Here is a 25,312-nt window from a genome sequence, read left to right on the forward strand (position 1 = left end):
GGGGAGGCGGACCAGGCAAAAAAAGAAAAATGCATTGAGGGATGCAGGGATTTTTAACCTGAGTTCTGCTGACCTCTCCGATAATGAAAAATTGGTTCTTGGACACGGCCTGAAGTATGCCCCTACCAAACCTTTAGATAGGTTTGGACTTTTTATGGATGTACATAAGTACATCCGTAAAATGAACATTAAAAGGTATGTCATGTCTAAGCCTATCAGAGATAATAGACTTGTCAACGGGGGGATTAGACACTCAGGACTTTCCAATGCCTCACTCTTTAACCCCCCTGGTTTCATGGCTCCATCTATAGGGGTGTTTAAGGACTTGGTCCTTAAGGATGTAGAGGCTTTACAAATCAGGAAAGACAGGAATGAATTTCGGTTCAATGAGGGTCTCAAATCCCTCAAGAAAAGAAATGACATCGTTGTCAGGCCTGCTGACAAAGGCGGGGGTATTGTCGTTCTGGACAAATCCTCCTATTATGCTGAAATGAATAGGTTACTCTCTGATACGGACACTTATAGTCCTCTCCTGTTTAATCCTACAAACCGGTACAAAAAGGATTTATCAACTCTTATTGATCAGGGGTATCAGGACAATATTATCAACAAAAAAGAGAGGTCGTTTTTGGTACCTGTGGCTCCGAGGGTGCCCGTTCTATATTACCTCCCAAAGGTGCATAAGAACGCCCTCAATCCGCCTGGACGCCCTATAGTGAGCGGAATAGACTCCGTCACTAGTAGGGTTGGGAGGTATATAGACGGGTACCTACAGCCGATCGTTACCAATACCCCTTCTTACTTAAGAGATTCCACTCAAGTTTTGAATATTTTGGAACGGGTTGAATGGAGGGAGGGATATCTGCTGGCTACAGCGGACGTCACCTCCCTCTACACTATCATCTCCCATGAACATGGCCATCAAGCTGTTCAGACCTTTTTGGAAAGAGATGACTCCCTGATTTCATCACAAAGGGAGTTCATCCTTTCATTACTCAGTTTCGCCATGCAACATAACTACTTTTGGTTTGGCGGCTCCTTTTTCTTGCAAAAGAGGGGAGTTGCCATGGGTGCCAAATATGCACCGTCCATGGCGAATCTTTTTATGGCCAAGTGGGAGGAGGACGTCATCTATGGCCGACCGAGACCCCAATTGGTTCTCTGGAGGCGTTATATTGATGACGTCCTCCTCCTATGGGATGGCGATAGAGGGTCTTTGGATAGTTTTATCAACGAACTCAATTCCAACATGCTGGGAATTGTACTTCAGCATGAGGTTAGTGAGAATAAGATCAACTTCCTTGACCTAACCATAGAGATCAAGGATGGTGCAGTTGTGACTAGTACATTTTTTAAACCGACTGATCGGAATGGGTACATCGAGCAGGGAAGTTGTCACCACCCTTCCTGGCTGCGCTCTGTACCCAGGAGCCAGTTCTTACGTCTACGTCGCAACTGTACCAGTACAGATACTTATCACAACCAGGCTCTGATCTTGAAAGATAAATTCCTTGACAAAGGGTATGATGAGGTTGACCTGAATATGGTGTTGCAGGAAGTGGAGAACATTGATAGGTCTATCTTGTTACAGAAGCAGCCCAAAGAACAAGATGATTCGAATCGTTTTGGTTTCTCCTTTATCACTACTTATTCGAAGCAGTACAGGGATGTTAAACGCATTTTTAAAAAACATTGGAATATCCTCCAAAATGATAAGGTGCTGGGCCCCCAACTCCCTGAAGTTCCACCGGTAGTGTTCAGGGGTGTGGAGCCGTTACGTCTTCAGATTGCTCCGAATGTTTTGGATAAACCGGAACAACTACCCTTCTTTCACACCCTAACCGGATATTATCCGTGTAGAAGGTGTTCGGTTTGTAAGGTCAACTCCCTTGTAGGCAGGAAATTCTGCGAGGTTACATCTACAGCCACCTCCAGGATACATCCTATTAAGCCCTTTATTGGATGCTCCTCCACCTCCTCCCTATCTCCTGCAATGTCCGTGTGGCCTACAATATATAGGCCGCACTAAAAGGACTTTGACAGTGAGGGTGAGGGAGCACATAAAAAATATTAGGAAGGCTTTTCCTAATCATAGTGTCTCTAGACACTATGCTAGTTGTCACGATAAAAATCCTAAGGGCACAAAAATTTGGGGGATCGATAAGTTCACCCCCCATTGGAGGGGCAGTCATATCCATCGGGAGATTTCCCGTTTGGAAACTCGTTGGATTTTTAATATGAAAACCTATGCCCCATGGGGGTTGAACGTCGAGTGGGATGTGAACTGTTACATCAACAATAGCTAAAGCAGGCTTTTATGTTATGTGTTATCACAATTTTTTTGTATCATATTTTTTATATTCCTTTTTATGTCATATGGAATATGTTTCTATAATGGTTTTAGAGTGTATCATCAAGAGGACTTGTGTGTTTGATGTGTACACAATTTTTCCGTCAATTGTGGCATCATTAACACTTGTCTTGTTTTTGTTTTTTTGTTTTTAATTGTCTAATTGTGTATGGGCTCCTCTTTGACCTTAAGTGGTTAAATTTGTAGCCTTAGTTAACATCACATCGATATTATGTTTTTTAACATGAATACTATGTTTTATTTGCATTCCACTCGTTCTTGGTATGTTATCTTATTATTACCGGTTGAATAGCGATCTGAGTCAATCAGTTGCTTTTGCCGGGGGAGACCAACTAACTTCCTTTCGGATAGTTACGACCTATTAAGTCTCCTCTGTGCTTCTTCCGGTTTTAACATGGGGCCTGATAGGACGCAGGGACGGATTGTTCCGCCCGCGTCACTTCCGGTTCCGCTTTGTGATCGAGTGGAACGCAAACGGCGGCTAGTTTCCGCCTACGCCATTTCCGGCTGAGGTACTTTTAAGCGTGCTGCCGTCTGGAGTCGGGTCCGCCTCTGATGATGTCATGGTTTTGACGACACGCGTCAGGCGACCAGACACACGAGCAGCACGCCATCCTATACCGCGGTTCATTTAAATGCTTTTACTTATCCACTTCAATGTGAGTATTATTTTATTTTATGAATGAATAAACTATCCATACGGTCTGCACTATCGTCCTGCCTTTTTTATCGAGGTAAATCGGAGTTGATGTGACCATATACTCCATCTGGTGGTTTGACCCTTACCCATATCGTTACCCCAACATTGTGGCTGTTTATTTGAATGGGCTGATGTGACCATAATTATTCTAATTTAGAAACCTTGTTTCTATGTAAGATCTAACATTTCCTGTGTACAATGTGTGCAGCCATATTTGCTCATTACTTTTTTAGTCCCTGTTTGTGCTGCTACACAATTGTTGCGCTTTCCTGCTTCTTCTCATTATCTAAGTTTACAAGCTAGTTGACCTGTTGTCTAGAAACTGAATAGAGGACAAATGTAATGAAAAGTTCAAGACGGATATAGGACTTCTACAGTCTCTAGTCTGCCCTGTATGCCTTTAGCAGATTGCAGTCACTTGCCTGAATGTAGGTTCCACAGCGAGGACAGGGCTTGGAGTTCTGCTCTAGCCACTCAACGCTCTCCAGTTCTTCCACTGCCTTCTGGAGTACTCGCTTCCCATATCTCTTCTCCAGAAATTTCTTACCATCCTCATCTGCAGCCAAATATTCATCACGCAATGCAAGTAGCTTCTCTGAAATCAAGTCATAAAAAAAAACACTGGAATAAAGAGTGATTAAAGAGCTAACGAATATTTAATTAGCTTTCTAAAAATGAGAGAGGTTATTAATTAGCTTAGTAATTTTAGATTAAAATAATGCATTTTTGTTTACATATTAAAGTAGCTATAAACCCAAACTAAATGACATTTAGCTTGCTAAAAAGGGGAATTTTTAGTTATCTACAGGTTCCATATTTTAGAGTACAGTACAGGGCACAGGGAGAATATTCATACACCATAGGTTAAAGACATCTTAAGGCAATTGGACACTGGCAAAGCTGTAGAGAAACCTTTCTCAACCAGTGTGCTATGGCACACTTGTATGCCGCCAGAGGTCCTCAGGTGTGCCGCAGGATCATGGGAGAGAAAGGCTGTCAGATGAGCCTAATCTCCCGATCCCCTGCCGAATTGTACATCGGCACTGTGAGTCAGCTCTGTCAGCCTCAAAAGTGAAAGTAAAGAGAAGAGGAGTGTTCTGTGCTCTCTGCTTCCCCCTACAGTGCAGTACCCAGCTAAAAAAGAAAGGTACTGTGCTACAATGTTTTAAAGTGCTTTTTACATGCGTCTGTGTGTGTATGTATGTGTGTACCTGTGTATGTGTGTACGCGTGTGTGTGTCTGTGTATGTGTGTACGTGTGTACATATGTTTGTGTGTTTTTGTGTGTGTGTGTGTGTGTGTGTGTGTGTGTGTGTGTGTGTGTGTGTGTGTGTGTGTGTGCGTGCGTGCGTGCGTGCGTCATCAGAACTGCCTATGTAGGGCTTGTTCATGATAGCACCAAGGGCTGATGCTCCTCTGAAAAGCAATCCATGATCAGATCACTTTTAATAGGCATTTAACAGGTGGTAAAGAGGCAATATGTTGCCTCCTCACCACCTGTTTTAAGCCCATAAATGCAGCATTACCACACGCAGCACGCAGCCACAGAGATGTGAACCAAGGGCTTATTCACATGTCAGGTTGAACAGTTTTTACCTCCCCCAACTTCTCCCCCCTTAGCTGCAGAGGCAGCAGCTGGGGGGGGGGGGGTGCACATGCTGTGGCTTCAGCTGGAAGTATACCCAGGGTGAAAGGGGCTGCACTGCAACCTCCCTGCAACTGTGTGCATTGCACGGTTACGGGGTGGTTGCAGTTCCTCTGCAGCTAAGGGGGGAGAAGATGGGAGTGGTTAAAAACAGTTCAACCTGACATGTGAACAAGCCCTTGGGTCACATCTCTGTGTCTGCGTGCTGCGTGTAGGGCAGCCCATTCATTTCAATGGGCTTCCCTATCCGCAGAAATGCAGGGAAATATGTCCCTGACCCTTTTTTTCAAATTGCACCGCACCAAAAGCACCCTATGTTTGCCAATCTGTGGGTACCATTAAGAGTTAATGGCACCTCCTAAAGAGCAGAGTATTTGTCTGTGTGTCAGTAACGAGCGTGATTTTGTGCGTGTTACGCGGCACACAGTAACGTGAACCAAGCCTTGGACAGGGGTGCCTCAAGACTGAAAATACTTTTCAAGGGCGCCCCGACTGGATAAAAGGTTGAGAAACACTGCTGTAGAGGATACGCCCCCAGACAACCTCCCCTATAACCCTGCCCCACACAGTGAGTCCTGTTTTAATGCAAGCAATGGAGAGTAAACTAAGGAATGGAAGGGAGGATGGCCTGTGTCTTGTACTGTACTATGAAATTTACATGTAAGTCAAAATTCCTCTTATCTTAATTATACAGTACAGGACACAGGCAGAGTATTTATACACCATAGGATATCCTCAAGCAATCAATCGATTAGAAGGCTGGGCAACAATGAGACAAATAGAGACTGTGCTAACAGGTCTAATAGCAGGGGTCAGAAGACCCAATTTCAGAGTGTGGTTGTGAACCGAAAGCTGCATCAGCAAAAATTGAACATCCACCTGATAAAACTTTAAAATGTATTCATGAACATAAAAACAGGTGACAGCCTTAAACAACTGAGGCTTGTTGCAAAAAAAGCTCAGGAAACTCACACCAATTTAGAATTTAAACACTTGCGATAGGATTTCTTATTCATTGTGGTGGACTTTGAAGCAAAGTGTCCCTTAAGAGGTCCCAAGGACATAAAAAATTGGGAATCCATTCATCTGATCAGAATAGTAGCTTTGAGGTATACTCTAGTGGCTCTGACTATGTCCAGGTAATGTGGAGAGATTATCTTTGGATGCTTAGTAGAAGGGCATAAGAATGGGGGGACAATTTCCTCATTGTGGTGGAATGCTGAAATCACCTTTGGGAGAAAGCATGGTCTTGGGAAATATGCCTCATAGGTTCAAATGGTGGTTTCTGCAAAGCAGAGCGAATCAAGATGAGCTTCCAAAGAAGCAAGGGATGCTGCAAGGAGATACACCTTTAAGAAAAGTTCTTGTTAGGGAAAATGAAGCCAGAGGCCTTTGAAAAAAGAATGGACAAGGCTAAGACCTAACCTCAGAGTGCTTAAGGTCAGGTTCTTGTCAATACCTGTTTGTAGGAAGGCCAGCATGTGAGGTACAGTGTAATCTTTGGGACTGAAGTGCCTGTTTTCACACCTGGCAAAAAAAGGATTTCCAGGTACAATGCTAGATATTCTAGGAAAAGGCTTTTCTTGCTTTCAGCAAGGTAGGAATCATATACTTAGAAACCCCTCTATCCTTTAATTCATAGCTTTTAAAGCAGTGTTCAAGCCTCCAGCCCCCCCCCCCCCTCCACAAATTAAAAGTCAGCAGCTACACATACTGTAGCTGCTAACTTTTAATATTAGGACACTTACCTGTCCTGGAGTCCAGCAATGTCGGCACCACAGACGATGTTTCCATTGGCTGACGGGTGCTCCCGCCGCCATTGCCGGTCAGGGAACCCGGCAGCGAAGTCTTGCGGCTTCACGGGCGGGTCCCTACTGCGCATGTGCGAAGCGCGCTGCGCATTCGGATTGGCTCGGCGGCGGAGGAGGTCTCCTCACTTCGCCGCGGCCCCATTCCCGGAAGAGGGGAAGGGTACCTGTCAAAAACAGGTGCCCATTCCCCCTTCCCCCTGAAAGGTCCCAAATGTGGCACCGGAGGGGGGGAGGAAACAAATGAGCGGAAGTTCCACATTTGGGTGGAACTCTGCTTTGACAGCCATGCCAATAAAGCCAGAGACTGAGAAGCAGGATGGAAAAGAGCGCCTTAAGACAGCAGATCTAGCCTTTGGGAATAGCCCAAGTATGGTCTGCTAGAAGTCTGAGTATGTCTGTGTTCCAGATTCTTCTAGGCCATTTTGGTGCAATTAGAATTACTGTTCTCCTCTCCTTTTACTGTTCTCCTCTCCTCTCCTCTCCTTAAGCAAACTGGGTAAATTCTCACTGGAGGGAAGACATAAGTTCGTAGAAAGACCAGGTGATTATTAAGGCATCTGAGGCTAGAGCTAGAGGATCCCTGGTTCTGGCAACAAACAGAGGTGCTTTGTTGTTAAGTCTGCAGGCTAGGGTGTCCACATCTGGAGTCCCCCATTTTTGGAATATCAGACTTTTGAGGATATACAACGCTCCTCCCTAGCATGGGCGACTTAGGTCTGTTGTGATAACTTTCCAGTGATACAAAATAAAGGAATTCCTCACTGTTAGGTAATTCTTTGGTTGGCTGGACAGAACATTGGGTAAATAGAGAGAAGGAACCTGCTTTTTCCAGGTCGACAAGATGTTTTGTTGGAGAGTTCTTGAATGGAATTTGGTTAACTATACTGCTTCAAAGGAGGCTACCATTAAGCCCAGAACTCTCATGAAGAATCTCAATCTGGGATGACTGTTGGATCTAAATTCTCAAGCATGTGTACTTAGAGAAAAAAATTGGATTTTTGACTTAACGTAAAATCAATTTCTCTGATGTTCATTGACGGACACAGCTCCTGATCTTCTTAACCACTGGGTTATACTGCCCCTTACAGGAGTAGGACACTAGGCAGAAAAAAAAGTCTGGCTATGCCTATGGTCCCAAGGGATATAATCCCTCTCTCTGCTATAGGTACTCAGTTTTGTTACAAGCAGTGTCAGAAGAATTACAACTCCACAGAGGGGTGGGTACTGTGTCCGTCAAGGAACATCAGAGAAATGGATTTTACAGAAAGTCAAAAATCTTTCTCTTTCGTTCATTGACGGACACAGCTCCTGATCTTCTTAACCATGTGTAACGTCCCAAAGGAGTGTTAAAAAGGAGGGGTGGGGACAGCGAAAAATAAATACCTAAGGCTACTGGAGCTCACCTGAAAAAAAGAATACACCCTCAAAGAGGACCAGGTCTTCTAAACAGCAGCCGGAAAAACCTTGCGGCCAAAGGAAGCATCCGCAGATGCCAACACATCCACTTTGTAGAACTTTGTGAAATTGTGCACCGACGACCAGGTCACTGATGCCTGATGACGGAAGGCCCAGGAGTAAATAGGCGCCCAAGTAGAGCGAGCCTTGAATGGGAAAGAAGGAACCTGACCCTTGATGGAATAGGCCTGAATCACCGTCTGTCTGGTCCATCTGGAAATGGTCGCAGAGGAAGCGAACAACCCTTTGCAAGGCCCATCCGTAAGCACAAATAGGGAGTCTAATTTCCTAAAAGACTCTGTAGCTGCCAGGTACACCCTAATTGCCCGGAACACATCCAAGGCATGCAAAGCAATTTCCTTCGGATGTTTTGGCTTGGGACACAGGAAAGGCAACACAATATCTTCATTCAAGAGAAAATCAAAGACAACCTTTAGAAGGAACGACAGATAGTGACGAAGAACCACCTTATCTCTGTGAGCCACCAAGTAAGGTGAACGACAGGATAATGCAGTCAATTCCGGCACCCTGCGTGCAGAAGTGATAGCCACCAAGAAGGCCACCCTCTGGGACAGTGTAAGCAGGGGAATCTCCCGAAGATACTCAAAAGGAGGCTTCTGAAGGACTAAAAGCAAGGTGGCAATGGAGACCGCACTGGAGGGGCCAGGTGCCTAACTCCCTGAAGAAAAGTATGCAGTGTCCACACAAATAATCTACACCGGGCACTGTTATTTTTATATCATCGAAGATGCATAAATCTATGCACTAAGACACAACTGCAAGAAGACAATCACAAACCCCTTTGCTTGTTCTCGAACTATGCTACATATAAGGGTAGTAATCTTCTTTTAAGATATCCTAATTTTGTTACAAAATCAACATAGACTTACCTGCTGTTAACTTGCATGGGGAGACTCCATGGTAGGTCATTCTACAAAGGGTACAAAAAGCATACTGACAGCTTGAGCAAATACCCATTGAATCCCCTGGCTCTTGCATTACAGGGGTCTCACAGCCTGGGCGAGGACAATAAACAACATCACTCATCAAGTCCAAAGTAGATTGCAAGAGGAGACGATCATAGCGGCTGAACAATTGTTCTCCCACCAGCATCTTTACCTGCAAAATACACACATTTACACTCTCATGGATTATTAACGTCAACTGACTTGAGATTCTGCATTTACAAAATTCACAGAATATTAAAGGTCCATGCACACTGAGCTTAAAAGAAAGGCCAGTTCCTTAGGCAGAAAAAACACTCATAAAGAGCGTTTTTGTACACGTGTTTAGGCATGTACGTTTAGCATTTTTTGCTGACAGAAAACCCCTCTCAAAAATGTACACCAGAAGGGTATTTTTTCTGCCTCTAAATGCTGAGCTCAAAGTGGAGTTCCACCCTAAAATTATGCTTACCTCCATATTCTCGCTCCGGGTCCCCTGAAAAACAAATGGATAATCGCAATTTTATTTTTTTTTTTTTTACTTACCTCGTTAAGAAGAAAATATACTTACCTTACTTCCTCTTCCTCCCCACGGCGGCCGCGGCGAGTCGTCACTTCCTGGCATGCAATGATTCCTGGGAGCTGAACGTCATCGCTCCCAGGAATCAATGCGCCTGCACCGGCCCTGACGTCAGTTCCGGTGCAGGCGCCGTCATACCTTGCAAAACAGCTTCTGGGCATGCCCGGAAGTGACGGCAGGGCCGGTGCAGTGCATCATGGGACCGAAGAAGACAGAAGAGGACGCAGAAGAGGATCGCGCTGGCTTCAAGCTGCCCACACCTGAGATGGCAGAGCTGGAGAATACATTTTCAAGGTAAGTATTTCGTCTAAAAGGTAAGTGCAACCCGGGACAGATCAGAGGCTAGCCATTGTGGAATGCACTAGCCCTGACTGTCCCGGGGGTATTTTTATTAAAAAAAACGTTCACTGGGTGGAACTCCACTTTAAAATATGCCTCTAATCATCCTAATGTGCATGGACACATAGGATAACGTTAAAGCGGAGTTCCACCCAGTGAACGTTTTCTTTAATAAAAATACCCCCGGGACAGTCAGGGCTAGTGCATTCCACAATGGCTAGCCTCTGATCTGTCCCGGGTTGCACTTACCTTTTAGAAGAAATACTTGCCTTGAAAATGTATTCTCCAGCGCTGCCATCTCAGGTGTGGGCAGCTTGAAGCCAGCGCGATCCTCTTCTGTGTCCTCTTCTGTCTTCTTCGGTCCCACGATGCACTGCACCGGCCCCGCCGTCACTTCCGGTGCCGCTGCGTCATCCCTGCACAGCTTCTGGGCATGCCCAGAAGCTGTTTTGCAAGGTATGACGGCGCCTGCACCGGAACTGACGTCGGGCCGGTGCAGGCGCATTGATTCCTGGGAGCGATAACGTTCATCTCCCAGGAATCATTGCATGCCAGGAAGTGACGACTCGCCGCGGCCGCCGAGGGGAGGAAGAGGAAGTAAGGTAAGTATATTTTCTTCTTAACGAGATAAGTAAAAAAAAAAAAAATTGCGATTATCCATTTGTTTTTCAGGGGACCCGGAGCGAGAAGATGGAGGTAAGTATAATTTTAGGGTGGAACTCCACTTTAAGCTGCTTCTACAGGCAAAACACAAAACTCCTGTGGAAGCAGAGATTTTTTTTACCCAATGTGCTTGGACCCTCAATCTGATATCTGGGCTGAACATCCAACATGAAACAACTTCTTCACAATGCCTCTGTACAAGAATTCCCTAGAAGCAGTCACTGCTGCTCTCTCTATATGCAGGGTGACTTCATACTGGTCCGCCCTTCTATAATTTTCTGTAGGTAGCTTGTAGTGGTGGACCTGCTGTGTTACACAGGCAAATTGCAACACAGCAATGATGTCACCACTATTTTTTACAAGGGAATACCTGGGCTTGGAAAGGCATTTGGCACACAAACTGGTTTTAAACCTATTGTGACTTTTGAGGTATATATTTAAGGCTTCTGTGCCCAAAGTTCAGCTTTAATGTCTAATATGCACTAAATCTTTACTAATGGCAGGTTAACTGCTTATGCACATTTCATTCCTTTACAAAAGTTCTTTCCAATTTAGATACTCTGGGTATATCACAACACAATTTACTAAAACTAGTTTTGCTGGTGGTTTTAATTGGGGGGGGGGGGGGTTATGATTAGCTGTATAGTTTATATTACCTATCTACCTTGCTACCTGTACCATTTAGAAGCGGTCACTACAGCTGTCTCCACATAATGAATCTACTTTGATGAAATGCAGAAACTGTGTTTATACTAAAATGCTAAAAGCATTTTAAGGTGATAGTCTTCTTTTTGACTTGTACCTACTGATAAGCCTATAATAAGGCTTACCTGTAGGTACAGTTAATATCTTCTAAACTTGCACTGTTAAGGAGGTATTCACACTGCATGCAGCCGGTGACATCACCGGCACGTGCTCCCACGGGATGACATATCCGTGCTGTTCCTTTCAGAGCTCCATCCCGTGGCCGTGACTCCAGTGTGCATATACGGGGAGTGACGGCATCGTGAGTCAGGAAATCAGACAGCACTCGAACCCGGAAGGAAGACCGGGTGAAGATGGCAGCCCTGTCGGCGGTGACAGTGAGCCACCGGAGGGCTTGGTTCTAAGGTGCATACTAGCACATTATAGCATTGTCTTGCAGGGTTTTTTTTTTCTTTAAAGCTGCGGTTTACTACCGCTTTAATCTATCACCAGAAATTAAAAGGGGCTATTAAATACTTTTTCGGCATGCAGCACTTGTCCCTGCTAAAACAGTGGATTATAGGCTAAGTTTACCCTTTGTAAAAAAAATAAAATAAATAAATGCTCATGATTTTGCAGGTAAAAAAATGTGCATTTATTATTTTTTTTACACTGCACCAGTATGTGTGTGGGAGGGAAGGGGGAATAATGGTATGGGCAGGTGCTGTATAGTAACATGTTACATGATCCCCTGCAGATTTTTTAAGTTTGCCCACTTACAAAGAAATGAAGGGTCTATAATTGTTATCATAGGTATACTTTAAATGATGGAGACAGAATATCAATCAATAATGCAAAAAACACATGATACAAATGTTATAAATTGAGTTGCAGTTCAGTGAGTAAAATAGGTATTTGTCCCCCTACCAACTAACTATAATTCAGGTTCCCACAGAATGGCTACAGTATGTTCCCATGCGGTACACAGATTGGTCCTGTCAGTTTAAAGTGGTTGTATACGCATGAAAAAAACAAAAAAACAAAATAAACCCTTCAGGACAAAGGCATAATGAGCTAGTATGCATCACATACTAGCTTATTATAAAATACTTACATTAGAACTAAGCCCCGACATGGACGTCTGGACAACGCTAAGGGAGCTGACATGCTCCCTCGGCGTCTCTTCCTGGTTCGGCGGTTCGGCGGCTCCGGCGCTGTGAGTGGCACAAGTGAGTTTCCGGCAAGGAGCTCTGAAGGTCCGCCGAACCTTCAGAGCGCATGCGCCGCTGACGTCAGCGGCTGCATGCAGGTTGAATATCTCCTAAACCGTGCAGGTTTAGGAGATATTAATTGTACCTACAGGTAAGCCTTATTATAGGCTTACCTGTAGGTAAAAGTCAAATAGCGGAGTATACTACCGCTTTAAGAAGGTGCTCCTAACGACAACTCCTTATGTGTATAAAAGACACCTGTCCATAGAATCTCTTTCTTCCATTCAAACCTCAGCATCATGGGCAAGAACAAAGAGCTGTCAAAGAACATCAGGGACAAGATTGTGGACCTGCACAAGGCTAGAATGGGCTACAAGACCACCAGCAAGAAGCTTTGTGAGAAGGACACAACTGTTGGAGCGATTTTTCGCAAATGGTAGAAATACAAAATAACCATCAGTCACCCTCGATCTGGAGCTCCATGCAAGATTTCGGCTCATGGGGTACGGATGGTCATGAGAAAAGTGAGGGATCAGCCCAGAACCACACAGGAGGAGCTTGTGAATGATCTCAAGGCAGTTGGGATCACAGTCACCAGACAAACTGTTGGTAACACAATACGCCCTCATGGATTGAAATCCTGCAGTGCCCAAATGGTCCCCCTCCTTAAGAAGGCATATGTACAGGGCCGTCTGAAGTTTGCCAATGAACATCTAAATAAATCAGATTAGAATTGGGGGAAAGTTCTGTGGTCAGATGAGACCACAATCTCTACAGTCAAGCACGGAGGTGGAAAGATGCTTTGGGGCTGTTTCTCTACTAAAGGTACAGGCCGACTTTGCCACATTGAGGGACCAATAGACAGGGCCATATATTGTAAAATCTTGGATGAGATTCTTCTTCCCTCAGCCAGAACACTGAAGATGGGTCGTGGATGGGTCTTTCAGCATGACAATGACCCAAAACATACCGCAAAGGCAACATCTCCATACCTTAATCCTATAGAAAATTTATGGAGAAAGCTGAAACTTTGACTTGCCAAGCGACAGCCAAAAAGCCTTAAGGATTTAGAAAAAGTCTGTAAAGACGAGTAGACCAAAATCCCTCCTGAGATGTGTGCAAACCTGGAAACCAACTACAAGAAACGTCTTACCTCTGTGCTTGCCAACAAAGGTTTCTCCACTAAGAAAGTCATGTTTTGCTTGGGAATCGAATACTTATTTTACTCACTGAACTGCAACTCAATTTATCACATTTGTATCATGTTAGACAAAGAGGTCAGCAGAAGAAACAAGTGAAAACTGTTGGGGACCTAGGGATCCACACTCCTGCAAGTGTCTGTTTCTTTACAGACTTCAGCAGACTATTACTACCTTACAGAGAGCCATTCTGGCCACGTTCACAGCCGCAAAGGTAAGTATCGGGATTTTTTTTGTTTTACAGGTACGTTTCTTGGAGTTATTTTAATTTTATTTTTTGTGTGTGTGTGTCACCGGCACAAACCAAATACTGAAAATGTAACCAATATGTGGTTTGCTGCAGCTAGGGTGACTTCATTAAGAAGTGTGTACAAATAAAAACATATAAATAGCTGCACTAACCAATACATAAACTGTTATTACCCAAATCAACATACAACACAAATATTTTTAACACCACTAGTGATGTGCAACAAACCAAAAAAATGGAAAATAGAGTTGTCAAAATGGAAAATTAAAATAAAGTGTCTATTGATAAATTCATTCCCTGCCAATAGTGATAACTTGCATATAATCGCTCATATAGTGATTCACCCAGCTTTAACGTGCCTATATCCACCACCTTCCAAATTTCACACTCACCAAATGGCAGTGTAGTTTGAGCCTGGTCAATATGTAGGCCTTTTAATCTCCTGTATGGATCTTTCCTGTGGTCCCAGGTGCATACAACAATACTCCACTGGCTTTATGATCACTCCAACAAGCTCCCCTCTCATGCTCTCATTTAATCAGATAAATAGCCATCATTACAAAACATCCAAATTCATTTTATTAAAAAAACAAAAAAAAGTTACACTCACATGAAAAAGTCCCCTTAGACCGGCACTGAGTCTATCCGGCAAACCACTAAGTCTGTGCAGCCACCGCTCCGTCCAATGGAGCTGGCTTGTGTTCCAAGCCTCGGTTTCAGTGCGGGTCAGGAGCCTGAAGTAGTGTAAGCTTCACTCCACTAGCCTCAATGCGTTTCTCAATAATTATGCGTCATCAGGAAGCTTCCTGATGATGCATGATTATTGCGAAACGCGTTGAGGCTAGTGGAGTGACGCTTACGCTACTTCCGATTCCCGACCTGCACTAAAACCAAGGCCTCGATTGGCAACGCCAGCTCCATGGGACGGAGGGGTGGCCACACAGGCTTATTGGATTGCTGGATAGACTTAGTGTTGGGCTCATACTACACTGCCATTTGGTGGGTGTGAATTTTTGAAGGTGGTAGATACAGGCACATTAAAGTTCGCTCATATTACCATATGAGCAATTATATGCAAGATATGAATCACTATTGGCAAAAAACGGATTTATAAATGGACACTTTATTTTCATTTTTCATTTTAAAATTTTTCGGTTCATTGCACATCACTAGTGGTGTTGAAAATATTTGTGTTGTATGTTGATTTGGGTAATAACAGTTTATGTTTTGATTAGAACAGCTATTTATAGATTTTTATTTAATGTCAGGTTAAGGTTAAGACACAATTCGCTCCGACTTAGAAAAAGGGTCCTGTACTATTTCGGGGCGACCTCGGAGCGACTTGCATAGACTTCCATTATGTGAAGTCCCTGCAAGCTGCTCCGAAGTCGTGGTGCAATGTAATGCACAAGTCGCCCCCGAAGTAGTAAGGAGTCGTGTCGCGCTAATGTGAACCGGCTCTTAGGCTTCATGCACACTGGGCTTTGAAAAAAAAAAAGGTTTTGTAAACATGTTTAGGCAAGTTTAGGAATGTCAGGCGTTTTTCTTCCGCCAGAAAGCTCCAATCAAAAATGTACACCAGAAGGGTTGATTTCCTGCCTCTGAGCACTGATCTTAAAGCGAAGTTCCGGCCTCGGAAACTTTTTTTCAATAAAAATACCCCCCGGACAGTCAGGGCTAGTACATTTCATAATGAATAGCCTCTGAACTGTCCCAGGTTGCACTTACCTTTTAAAAGAAATACTTACCTTGAAAATTTCTTGTCCAGCACTGCCATCTCAGGTGTGGGCAGCTGAAGCCAGAGCGTCCTCTTCGGTGTCCTCTTCCGTGTCCTCTTCAGTGCCACAATGCCCTGCACCAGCTCCGCTCGTCAGTTCCGGTGCAGGCGCGTCATTCCTGTTTGGCAGGGAATGGCGCGCCTGCACTGGAACTGACGAGCGGGGCTGGTGCAGGCGCATTGATTCCTGGGAGCAATGACGTTCAGCTCCCAGGACTCAATGCAAGCAGGAAGTGACGGCGCGACCCGTGGCCACAGAGGGAGGAAGTGGAAGAGAGGTAAGTATATTTTCTTCAATAACAACGTAAGTAAAGAAAAAAAAAATCGGGACTATCCATTTGTTTTTCAGGTGAATGTCAGCAAGCGGATGGCCCAAGATCGTTTTTGAGGCCAGAACTCCTCTTTAAAATATGCCTGTAATCATCCTAATGTGCATGGACACATAGGATAGCATTGACCTGTTTCTACAGGTCAAAACAAAACTCCTATAGAAGCAGTGATTTTTAAGCCAGTGTGCATGGAACTTTAAGCTTTAGAAATTATTTATGCACTTGCAACTCACATATCTAAACACCTATCAGTATACTGTTATAAAAATACAAAAGCACTATTATTCACTGTACTGTATTCAACATTAACGTTTCCTGGGGTGGAAAAAGAACCAGAAAGGCAGAGCTAAATACTTGTAATTTTCTAGAGAAAAGGCTGATTTATACCTCGTTTCCACTGAGTGGATCGGTTCGGTACGCTATTTTGAATGTTTCCATTATGAAAGTGGCCCATACAAACAGCGAATCAAACCGCACCATTCCTGGTCCTCCTTCAGATGTAGGGCCATAGGAAATGGGCCATAGGAAATTGTACGGTTAGGGTGGAGCTACTGGCGTCACATGATACATTCCACTGATTGGCGGACAGGAAAATGCCAATGCTCACGTCAATTGAAACAGCAAAAAAAACATGCATGGCCGCTGGCAGTCTGACTTGCAGTGGAAACCCTCACACCTGAATAAGCCAGACCATTCTAACCCTACCAAACTGTACCGACCCGAACCATTCCACTCAGTGGAAACGAGGCATTAGTCTCCTTTCTGTGCTGGCCTTAAGTCTGAAGGTCTAGGTATTTAGTTAATTGATCTCTGCTGAAGGTGAGGATCAGAGTGCAGACTGCGTAATGTTTTAATTCAGCAGCCACTGTGTGACAAAGTCTATGCCTTTAGACAGGAATCAAATGGCTTCATGTTCGGAGTACAAAAAAGTGCTTCTATGTTGCTATGGGAAAAATACCCAGTACTGAAGCCAAAGATTTAACATAACACCTAGGCTATAAGCATTATCAGAATGAAAAATGGAAAGCAAGCAATCGTAGTCTCCATATTTCTCTCAGTAAGGCCTCATGCACACTTGAGCTCAAAAATGCTGCTTTTACAGGAGTTTGAGCTTTTTTTTTTCTGCTTCTAAATATCCCTTCATGTGTCTTTGCATACTACAGGCATTTACAGGTATTTAGAGGCAGAAAAAAAAAAAACCCATCACTTGTACGTTCAGGAGAGGAGCTTTTGAGCATAAAAAACACCTGACACGCCTAAAAGTGGGCAAATGGGTCAAAACACGCATTAACAATTGCCAGTTTTAGCACTTGAGCGTTTTTTCATTTTAATGGCCAGAAAAAAATGAATATTCTGGCCAATGATATGAATAGACATGCCTAAACGTGATTTAAAATAATGCAGCTTAGGAGTGTTTTTTGCTGCCAGGAGAAAAACATTTAGAAGAGCCCCAGAGCGCATGAGGCCAAAAGGTTTCCTTTGACTAGACAGATTCGCAAGCTGTAAGCTTTACATACAGTCCACAATACAGCAATTATTAAAGTAATGGGATGTGATGACTAATAATACAAAGAACAGCTTTCTTGGCTGTATGTGGCATAGCAATAGACAACCATGCACATGCCAATCCTGTTGATCATAAATTGCAAAGAATGTACACAGTGGGCAAAGAAAAATAAGCAATGGATTGTTAATGATTTAAAAAATTCAGTTTGCACTTCCACCTTTCTGCACTGCATAGTAGTGCCCAGAACATTCACATCCAGGCAGTGCCATTCCACTGATTTCATTTTCCTAGCCTAGAGCATTTAGCGTGGTCAGAACGGACCCTGTGTAACACAACTGCTGGATGCTCTTCTGGGCGCTAAGGCTTACTGTGCCTCTGACTGGACCCCCACCACCAGCAGTTAATGTACGTGCAGAGTGCACTGAGCAAAGAAGTGCTTGATTCTTTATTGCAGAGATGCACAAAGAAGTTGCAGGATGCATGATACAGTGACAGTTCTCTGTGCTTCTCATATCCTTGACCATTTGACCGTAGATCTCAGTGCCAAGCACAAGGAACTAATGGCTAAGTATCACAGCGCAAGCCCTGTAACTTCCAGGAAGCTCTTGTATTTCTCCATTCAATGTGCTCTGCATGAAGGCAATGTCATAGCAACTGGCCTAAGCTCAATAACTATGGCTAACTAAATATGGAGTTTGAACAAAAATAAAATAAACAACAGGTTACCTGGGCAGGTGTAGCAACTGATGTGCACTTGGGCTCAGGACAATTAAGTGCATGGACCTCTCCATCCCTGATTTGAATTTCAAAGTAGTCTCTAAGACAGCTATTACAGTAAACATGACTGCAGTCCTTGAAATATGTACACTCACTGCCTAGCTTCTCAGAGAAACAGATATTGCATAAAAATGGTTTGCCTTCAAAACATTTCTTTTGTTGACTCTCATTAAAATTCAATATGTGTTTGATAAGGGCAGACACTGATTGGACATCTTGGATAGCACGTCTGTCAACTGCTCCCTCTTCAGGTGTGGCTATGCAGTGACTTGCTTTTTCATGGGTCTTCATCAAGTTTTGTGTTGCATTATTGTGAAGTTGAATTTCATAAGGTGATTTTATGTTCAAGTAATCAAGAGTCTCCTCCTTAAGAAACTGCATCCAAGCAAACAAAACGACACATCCTCTGTTCTCTTCCCATAAATCGTCTAAATGCTGGCACAAAAGTGTAAGCTGAAATATTGAGGACAAAAGGATTAGAACATTCTAATATTTTATAGCAGTATAAGTGTAACAAGCAGTATACAGTTGAGCTCAAAAGTTTGCATACCCTGGCAGAAAACATGACATTTTGGCATGCGTATTGAAAATATGACTGATCATGCCAAAAGCTCTCTTTTATTTAAAGATAGTGATCATATAAAGCCTATTATTATCACAAAGTTGCTTGGCTCCTTTTTAAATCATAATGATAAAAAATCACCCAAATGGCCCTGATCAAATGTTTACATACCCTAGAATGTTTTGTCTTAGTGCAGATGCACAAAGTAACATGCCCAGGTTAAATTGGCAATTAAAAGGTTAATTTCTCTGTGGCTTTTTAATTTGCAATTAATGTATGTGTATAAATAGTCAATGAGTTTGTTAGCTCTCTCCTGAATACACTGAGCAGACTAGATACTGAGTCATGGGGAGCAGAAAAGAACTGTCAAAAGACCTGCGTAATAAGGAAAGGAAACTTTTTAAAGATTGAAAAGGATATACAAAAGATATCAAAAGCCTTAAAATTGAGAGTACGTACTGTTCAATCACTTATTAATTAGTGGAAATTCTGGGATCTATTCACACCAAGCCAAGGTCAGGTAGACCAAGAAAAATTGCAGCCACAACCAACAGAAGAATTGTTCAGAATACAAAGAAAAACCCACAAGTAACCTCAAGAGAAATACAGGCTGCTCAATATGTTACTGCAGTGCAGTCAGTGCAAAACCGCTAGAAAAAAAACTAGGCAACAACAACAGCTACACAAAATGCACATACAGTAGATTGGATGGACTGGAGTCAGTGGAAGAGGACTACCTCTGCAGTAAGGTACTGACTGCAACTAATGCAGTGCAGTCAGTGCAAAACCGCTAGAAAAAGAGCAAGGCAACAGCTACACAATGTCACAGTGGATTGGACTGGAGTCAGTGGAGGACTACCCTCTGCAGTAAGGCACTGACTGCAACTAGTGCAGTTCAGTCAGTGCAAAACTGCTAGAAAAAAGCTAGGCAACAGCTAGACAGTGAATTGTAGTCACTCAGGGGACTACCTCTGCAGTAGGGCACTCAGTGCAACTACAGCAGTCAGTGCAAAACTGCTAGAAAAAAGCTAGGCAACAGCTAGGCAATGGATTGGATTCTTAGCAGTAGGGCACTCACTGCAACTACAGCAGTCAGTGCAAAACTGCTAGAAAAAAGCTAGGCAACAGCTAGACAGTGGATTGGATTGGAGTCAGTGGACTACCTCTGCAGTAGGGCACTCACTGCAACTACAGCAGTCCGTGCAAAACTGCTAGAAAAAAAAGGTAGGCAACAGCTAGACAGTGGATTGGAGTGAAGTGGACACTTCTCTTTTCAATACTCCCAGTTAAGTAGAACAATATTATAATGCAGAAAGCGGAACATTTCAGCATGTCCATGGTCACCTGTTAAAGGTCTTCTGTTTTGTTCAAACAATGCTGCAACTTCGTAAACATGCTCAGGAGTGGATGACAGATGAGAAGAGAGAGGTAGCATGGGAAGCAAGTCTTTTGTAGCGTGCCTCATTTTCTCTCCACCACTGACGAGGATGACGTCTTCTGTCAATTATGGCTTCTTTCAAATAGAGATGAAGTTCATCATCCAGGCTCATCGTTGCAGATTCAGAAGAAATTGAATCCTCCACATGAGGCCCCAATAAAACACAGAAAATGTCCTGATCAATTCGACGAAGATGAAGCAGATTCTCTTCTGTTCGTTGATGTATTTTTGGACATTTGTCTGTTTTTTCAGCATGCTGCTCTTCATAAAAGTACTGTTCTGGACTCTTCTTTTCGGCAGGAACCTCTTGCACCTCAATATCTTCTGTAAGCCATTGTTTCGCCTTAGCCAATACATCATCAGAAGAGAAAGCATGGTTCTTGTATCGAGGATTCAAAAGACTTGCAAGCACAACATGTTTAATCTCTTCATCCTTCTCAAAACATATATCAAGCAAAGCTCTTTGGCTTGACAGACCATCATTTAGTTGGAGGCTGTTGTGTGCCATGATGACACAGAGGTCTGACGTATCAGCAAGCCTCACTCCTTTAGGCATGTTTGCTCCACTCTCTCTAAGTTGCGCAAGCATCACTCGGTTCTTTGCTGATTCCCCATTCTTCAAGCATGCCTAGAAACATTTCTCTACTGTACTCAGCTGTGTGGAATCCTTGCTTTACTTTTGTATTCAACACCAATTGCCTTTTTGTCCATCCGCTGTCAATGAAGTGGCATGTAAGAATAAGTAGTGACTCGGACTCTGTTTGTGACCAGCAGTCCGTCTAGAATGAGAGCGAGTTGCAAGCATTCTCTGGTTGCAGCATAGCCTTTACTTTGTCAACTACCTTTTGGTGTAGCTTTGCCAGCATTTTGGTTTGATAATACTTCTCACTCTTCAGTGTGTGGCTTGGCTCAAGCATGGACATCAACCGCTTAAATCCTGAGTCAGACACCATTGTAAATGGCTGGTTATCAGTGACAATCATCTCTGTGATTACTCTGTCCAGCAGTTGGGATCTTCCATCTGAATCTAGACAGTGACTTCTGTTTTTTTCACAAACATCTCTCTTATTGTTGCCTGGAATAGTGGAGGAGGTATTTCAAAATCACATTGATATTCATTTCGTTTTTCTGTGCTGCACGATATAATTCAATATGATGAACTCTTAGATGGGCCCAAAGATTTGAGGTATTTTTGTTTTTTGCAGTTACTGATCCCATGCTTATGTTGCTTGTACATGTGTTGCACACTGCTGCTTTTCCTAGAGATGGTTGAGACGAGAAATAGTCCCAGACCACACTTTTACTCTTTCTCTCATCATCCATCTCCATTTAAACTTGAAAGACACAAAATAGCTTAAAGAAATGCCTTGCTGAAGCTGAAGTTGCTGCTGATGCTGGCACCCTGCTGTGGGTTGGTGGTGGCTGACGCCTGGCAGTGTGGCTGGCTTGGTGTCACCCTGTTCTGGGTGGCTGGCTGGCTTGGTGACTAATGTCACCTTGTTATTGGTGGCTGGCTTTCAGGAACAGTCTGTGATGTGGTGTGGTGTGGTGGCTGGTTGGCTAGCTTGATGGTGTCACCCTGTTATGGATGGGTGGCTGGCTGGCTTGGTGACTGGTGTCACCTTGTTATTGGTGGCTGTCTTGCAGGAACACTGTGGTGGGTAGTTGGATTGGTGTCACCCTCTTATGGGTGGATGCCTTGCAGGAACACTGTGATGGGTAGCTGGATTGGTGTCACCCTCTTATGGGTGACTGGCTTGCAGGAACACTGTGGTGGGTGGCTGGATTGGTGTCACCCTCTTATGGGTGGCTGGCTTGCAGGAAAACTGTGGTGGGTGGCTGGATTGGTGTCACCCTCTTATGGGTGGCTGGCTTGCAGGAACGCTGTGGTGGGTGGCTTGATTGGAGTCACCCTCTTATGGGTGGCTTGCTTGCAGGAACGCTGTGGTGGGTGGCTGGCCTGCAGGAACACTGTGGTGGGTGGCTGGATTGGTGTATTGGTGTCACCCTCCTATGGGTGGCTGGCTTGCAGGAACACTGTGGTGGGTGGCTGGCTTGCAGGAACAGTCTCTGTTGTGCCTGGTTGGCTTGCTTGGTGTCACCCTGTTATGGGTGGCTGGCTTGTAGGAACACTGTGGTGGCTGGCTGGATTGGTGTCACCCTCTTATGGGTGGCTGCCTTGCAGGAACACTGTGGTGGCTGGATTGGTGTCACCCTCTTATGGGTGGCTGGCTTGCAGGAACACTGTGGTGGGTGGGTGGCTGGCTTGCAGGAACACTGTGGTGGGTGGTTGGCTTGCTGGAACACTGTGGTGGGGGGCTGGCTTGCAGGAACACTGTGGTGGGGGGCTGGCTTGGGGTCACCCTGTTGTGTGGAAGGCTTGCTTGGTGTCACTCACTCACCCTGGCCTTTGTGGCGGGTAGCTGCTGGCTTGCTGGAACACTGGTCACGGTGGCGGGTGGCTGCAGGTGACTGGCTTGGTGTCATCTGGGTGGCTGGTTGCTTGCTCGCTGGGCTGGCCCACTGTTGTGGTGGGTGGCTGAGGCCAGGGACTGTGGGTAGATGGATGGGTGGCTGGCAGCGTGACAGGACCGGACTGCAGCTGGCTGTAACAAGAGGCTGTGGGAGGCGGCCTTAAGCAGTGAAATGGCGTCACGTATGGACCGAGCAGGCGTGGGAGGCGGTGTTACAAGGTAGAACGTGTGCGTGCAACATATCGAATGACATCTCGTAAATAATGGCAATAATCGGTCGATCTCTAAATATGACGATACTTGAAAAAAAATTATCTGCATGGTTGAGTAGCCAGAAATAAGCTTTTACAGTGCCAATGCCACAAAAAAGCCTGGTTACAAAAAATGCTCGACAACGCCTTGACATGCCTTACCAGGCTTTTTAGTAGAATTGGCAAAGTAAAGGCTTCTTTCTGGCTACTTGACCATGTAGATAATTTTTGTTCAAGTATCGTCAAATTGTGCTCCTTAAAAACCACTACACCGTCTATTTCCAGAGAAGCTTGCATTTCTTTTGAGGTTTTCTGTGGGTATTTTCTTTGTATTCCTAACAATTCCTGTGAAAGTTGTGGCTGAAACCTTTCTTGGTCTGGCTGACCTTGGCTTGATATAAAGAGATCCCTGAAATCTCCATCTCTTAAAAAGTGACTGAACAGTACTTACTGGCAAATTTAAGGCTTTTTTTTAATATCCTTTTCCATCTTTAAAAGTTCTATTACCTTGTTACGCAGGTCTTTTGACAGTTCTTTTCTGCTCCCCATGGCTCATTATCTAGTCTGATCAGTGCATTCACATGGGAGCTAACAAACTCATCGACTATTTATACACAAACACTTATTGCAATTTAAAAAGCCACAGATGTGGGAAATTAACCTTTAATTGCCATTTTAACCTGCGTGTCACCTTGTGTGTCTGTACCAAGGCCAAACATTCCAGGGTATGTCAACTTTTGATCAGGGCCATTTGGGTGATTTCTGCTATCATTATGATTTAAAAAGCAGCCAAACAAATATTTGATAATAAATGGCTTCAAATGATCACTATCCCTAAATAAAAGAGAGCTTTTGGTATGATCAGTCATATTTTAAATATTAAAGTGATACCAAAGTAAAAATTACAGACTTGTTATACTTAACTTTGCTGTGCAGTGGTTTTGCACAGAGCAGCCCAGATCCGCGTTTCTCAGGTTCCTCTTCGGTGCTCCTGGCCCCTCCCTCCTGTTGAGTGCCCCCACAACAAGCAGCTTGCTGTAGGGCCACCCGTGCCAAGCCACAGCTCCCTGTGTCCATTCAGACACAGAGCTGTGGCCCGGGCCTAGCCCCGCCCTCTTTCTCTCCTCATTCTCCACGCTGCTGCCTTAGCCAATGAGGAGGGGAGTCGCAGACAGCCAAGTCTCTCATACAACATTGCTATATTGAGATGGGCTCAGGTATCGGGGAGGCTGAGGGGGGCTGCTGCACACAGAAGGTTTTTACTCTAAATAAAAGAATGCAAGATTTCACAATTTCTGCCAGGATATGCAAACTCTTGAGCACAACTGTAAATGTACAAGTTTAAAGTGTCCTGTGCCCATGCTATGGGCATTATAGTATCGGGGAGGGCGGCTGCACACAGAAGGTTTTTAATCCAAATGCACAGAATGCAAGAGTTCACACAATTTCTGCCAGGGTATGTAAACTTTTGAGCACAACTCTAAGTGTATAAGTATAAGGTGTCCTGTGCCCATACAAGTGATTGTAAAATTCTGAAATGAAAAATGAACAAAGCATATCTTCATATAGTGTGTACTTGCATCAGTCCATAGCACTTATTGTGCTATGGACTGATGCAAGTCACTCTGTACACAGAGTGAGAGGAACTTCTGTAGTTCTTCCCCCTTTGTGACGTCAGAAACCAGAAGTGACTTGGATTTTGTTAAAAGATAAGTTCACCTTTAAAGCAGCGGTCCCTAACTTAAACTGATTGGAAGAAAATTGTGCCAAGGCCCAGGGAGTGGGGGGGGCAGGCAGGGGGTATGCGATTTTTTTCACGGGCAATTTGTCGGGGCAATCGCTGGTGTTAGCGCTTCAATCATCACTGCACCATGGTTGATACGGTGTCAGGATGATTGAAGTGCATTATTTCTTTTATTACATTCTGGTATAAAATTAAATCATTCAAATCATCATATTGCAGAATCAGTGGGAGCCCTGAGCGTGTCACTTGCCACGTCGCCTGCCACCAGATGCAGCTTGTCACTTGCCACATCACCTGCCTTCATATGCAGCTTGTCACTCTCCAGTCACCTGCCTTCAGATGCAGCTTGTCACTTGCCACGTTGCCTGACCCTAGATGCAGATTGTCACTTGATCAAGAAGAAAGTGACCGCACTCCGAGGTGAAATCAAACAGGAGTATATTTATTCCACATCAAAAATAGGCATCACAATTCCAAACTGTGAGACATAGGAAAGCAGGTAGACGCGTTTCCCGACTAGAAATGTCGCTTACTCATTACCAAGTGATTGTCACTTGCCATGTCACCTGCCACCAGATGCAGATTGTCACTTGCCACGATGC

General features: G+C 44.2%; 1 protein-coding gene across 1 annotated transcript in view; it reads right to left on the reverse strand.

The window, feature by feature from the left end:
- Window positions 1-25,312, reverse strand: part of RNF14 (ring finger protein 14) — a 101,089-nt gene that overhangs the window by 57,055 nt on the left and 18,722 nt on the right. The window contains exons 3-5 of the mRNA XM_082256856.1: window positions 18,191-18,694; window positions 8,872-9,100; window positions 3,494-3,666 (exon numbers count right to left, since the gene is read on the reverse strand). Coding sequence (XP_082112982.1) covers window positions 3,494-3,666; window positions 8,872-9,100; window positions 18,191-18,694 — 906 coding nt within the window. The remainder of the gene's footprint in view (window positions 1-3,493; window positions 3,667-8,871; window positions 9,101-18,190; window positions 18,695-25,312) is intronic.

The sequence above is a fragment of the Pelophylax lessonae genome (assembly GCF_965119305.1).
Source record: "Pelophylax lessonae genome assembly, chromosome: 4".
Classification (NCBI taxonomy): domain Eukaryota; kingdom Metazoa; phylum Chordata; class Amphibia; order Anura; family Ranidae; genus Pelophylax; species Pelophylax lessonae.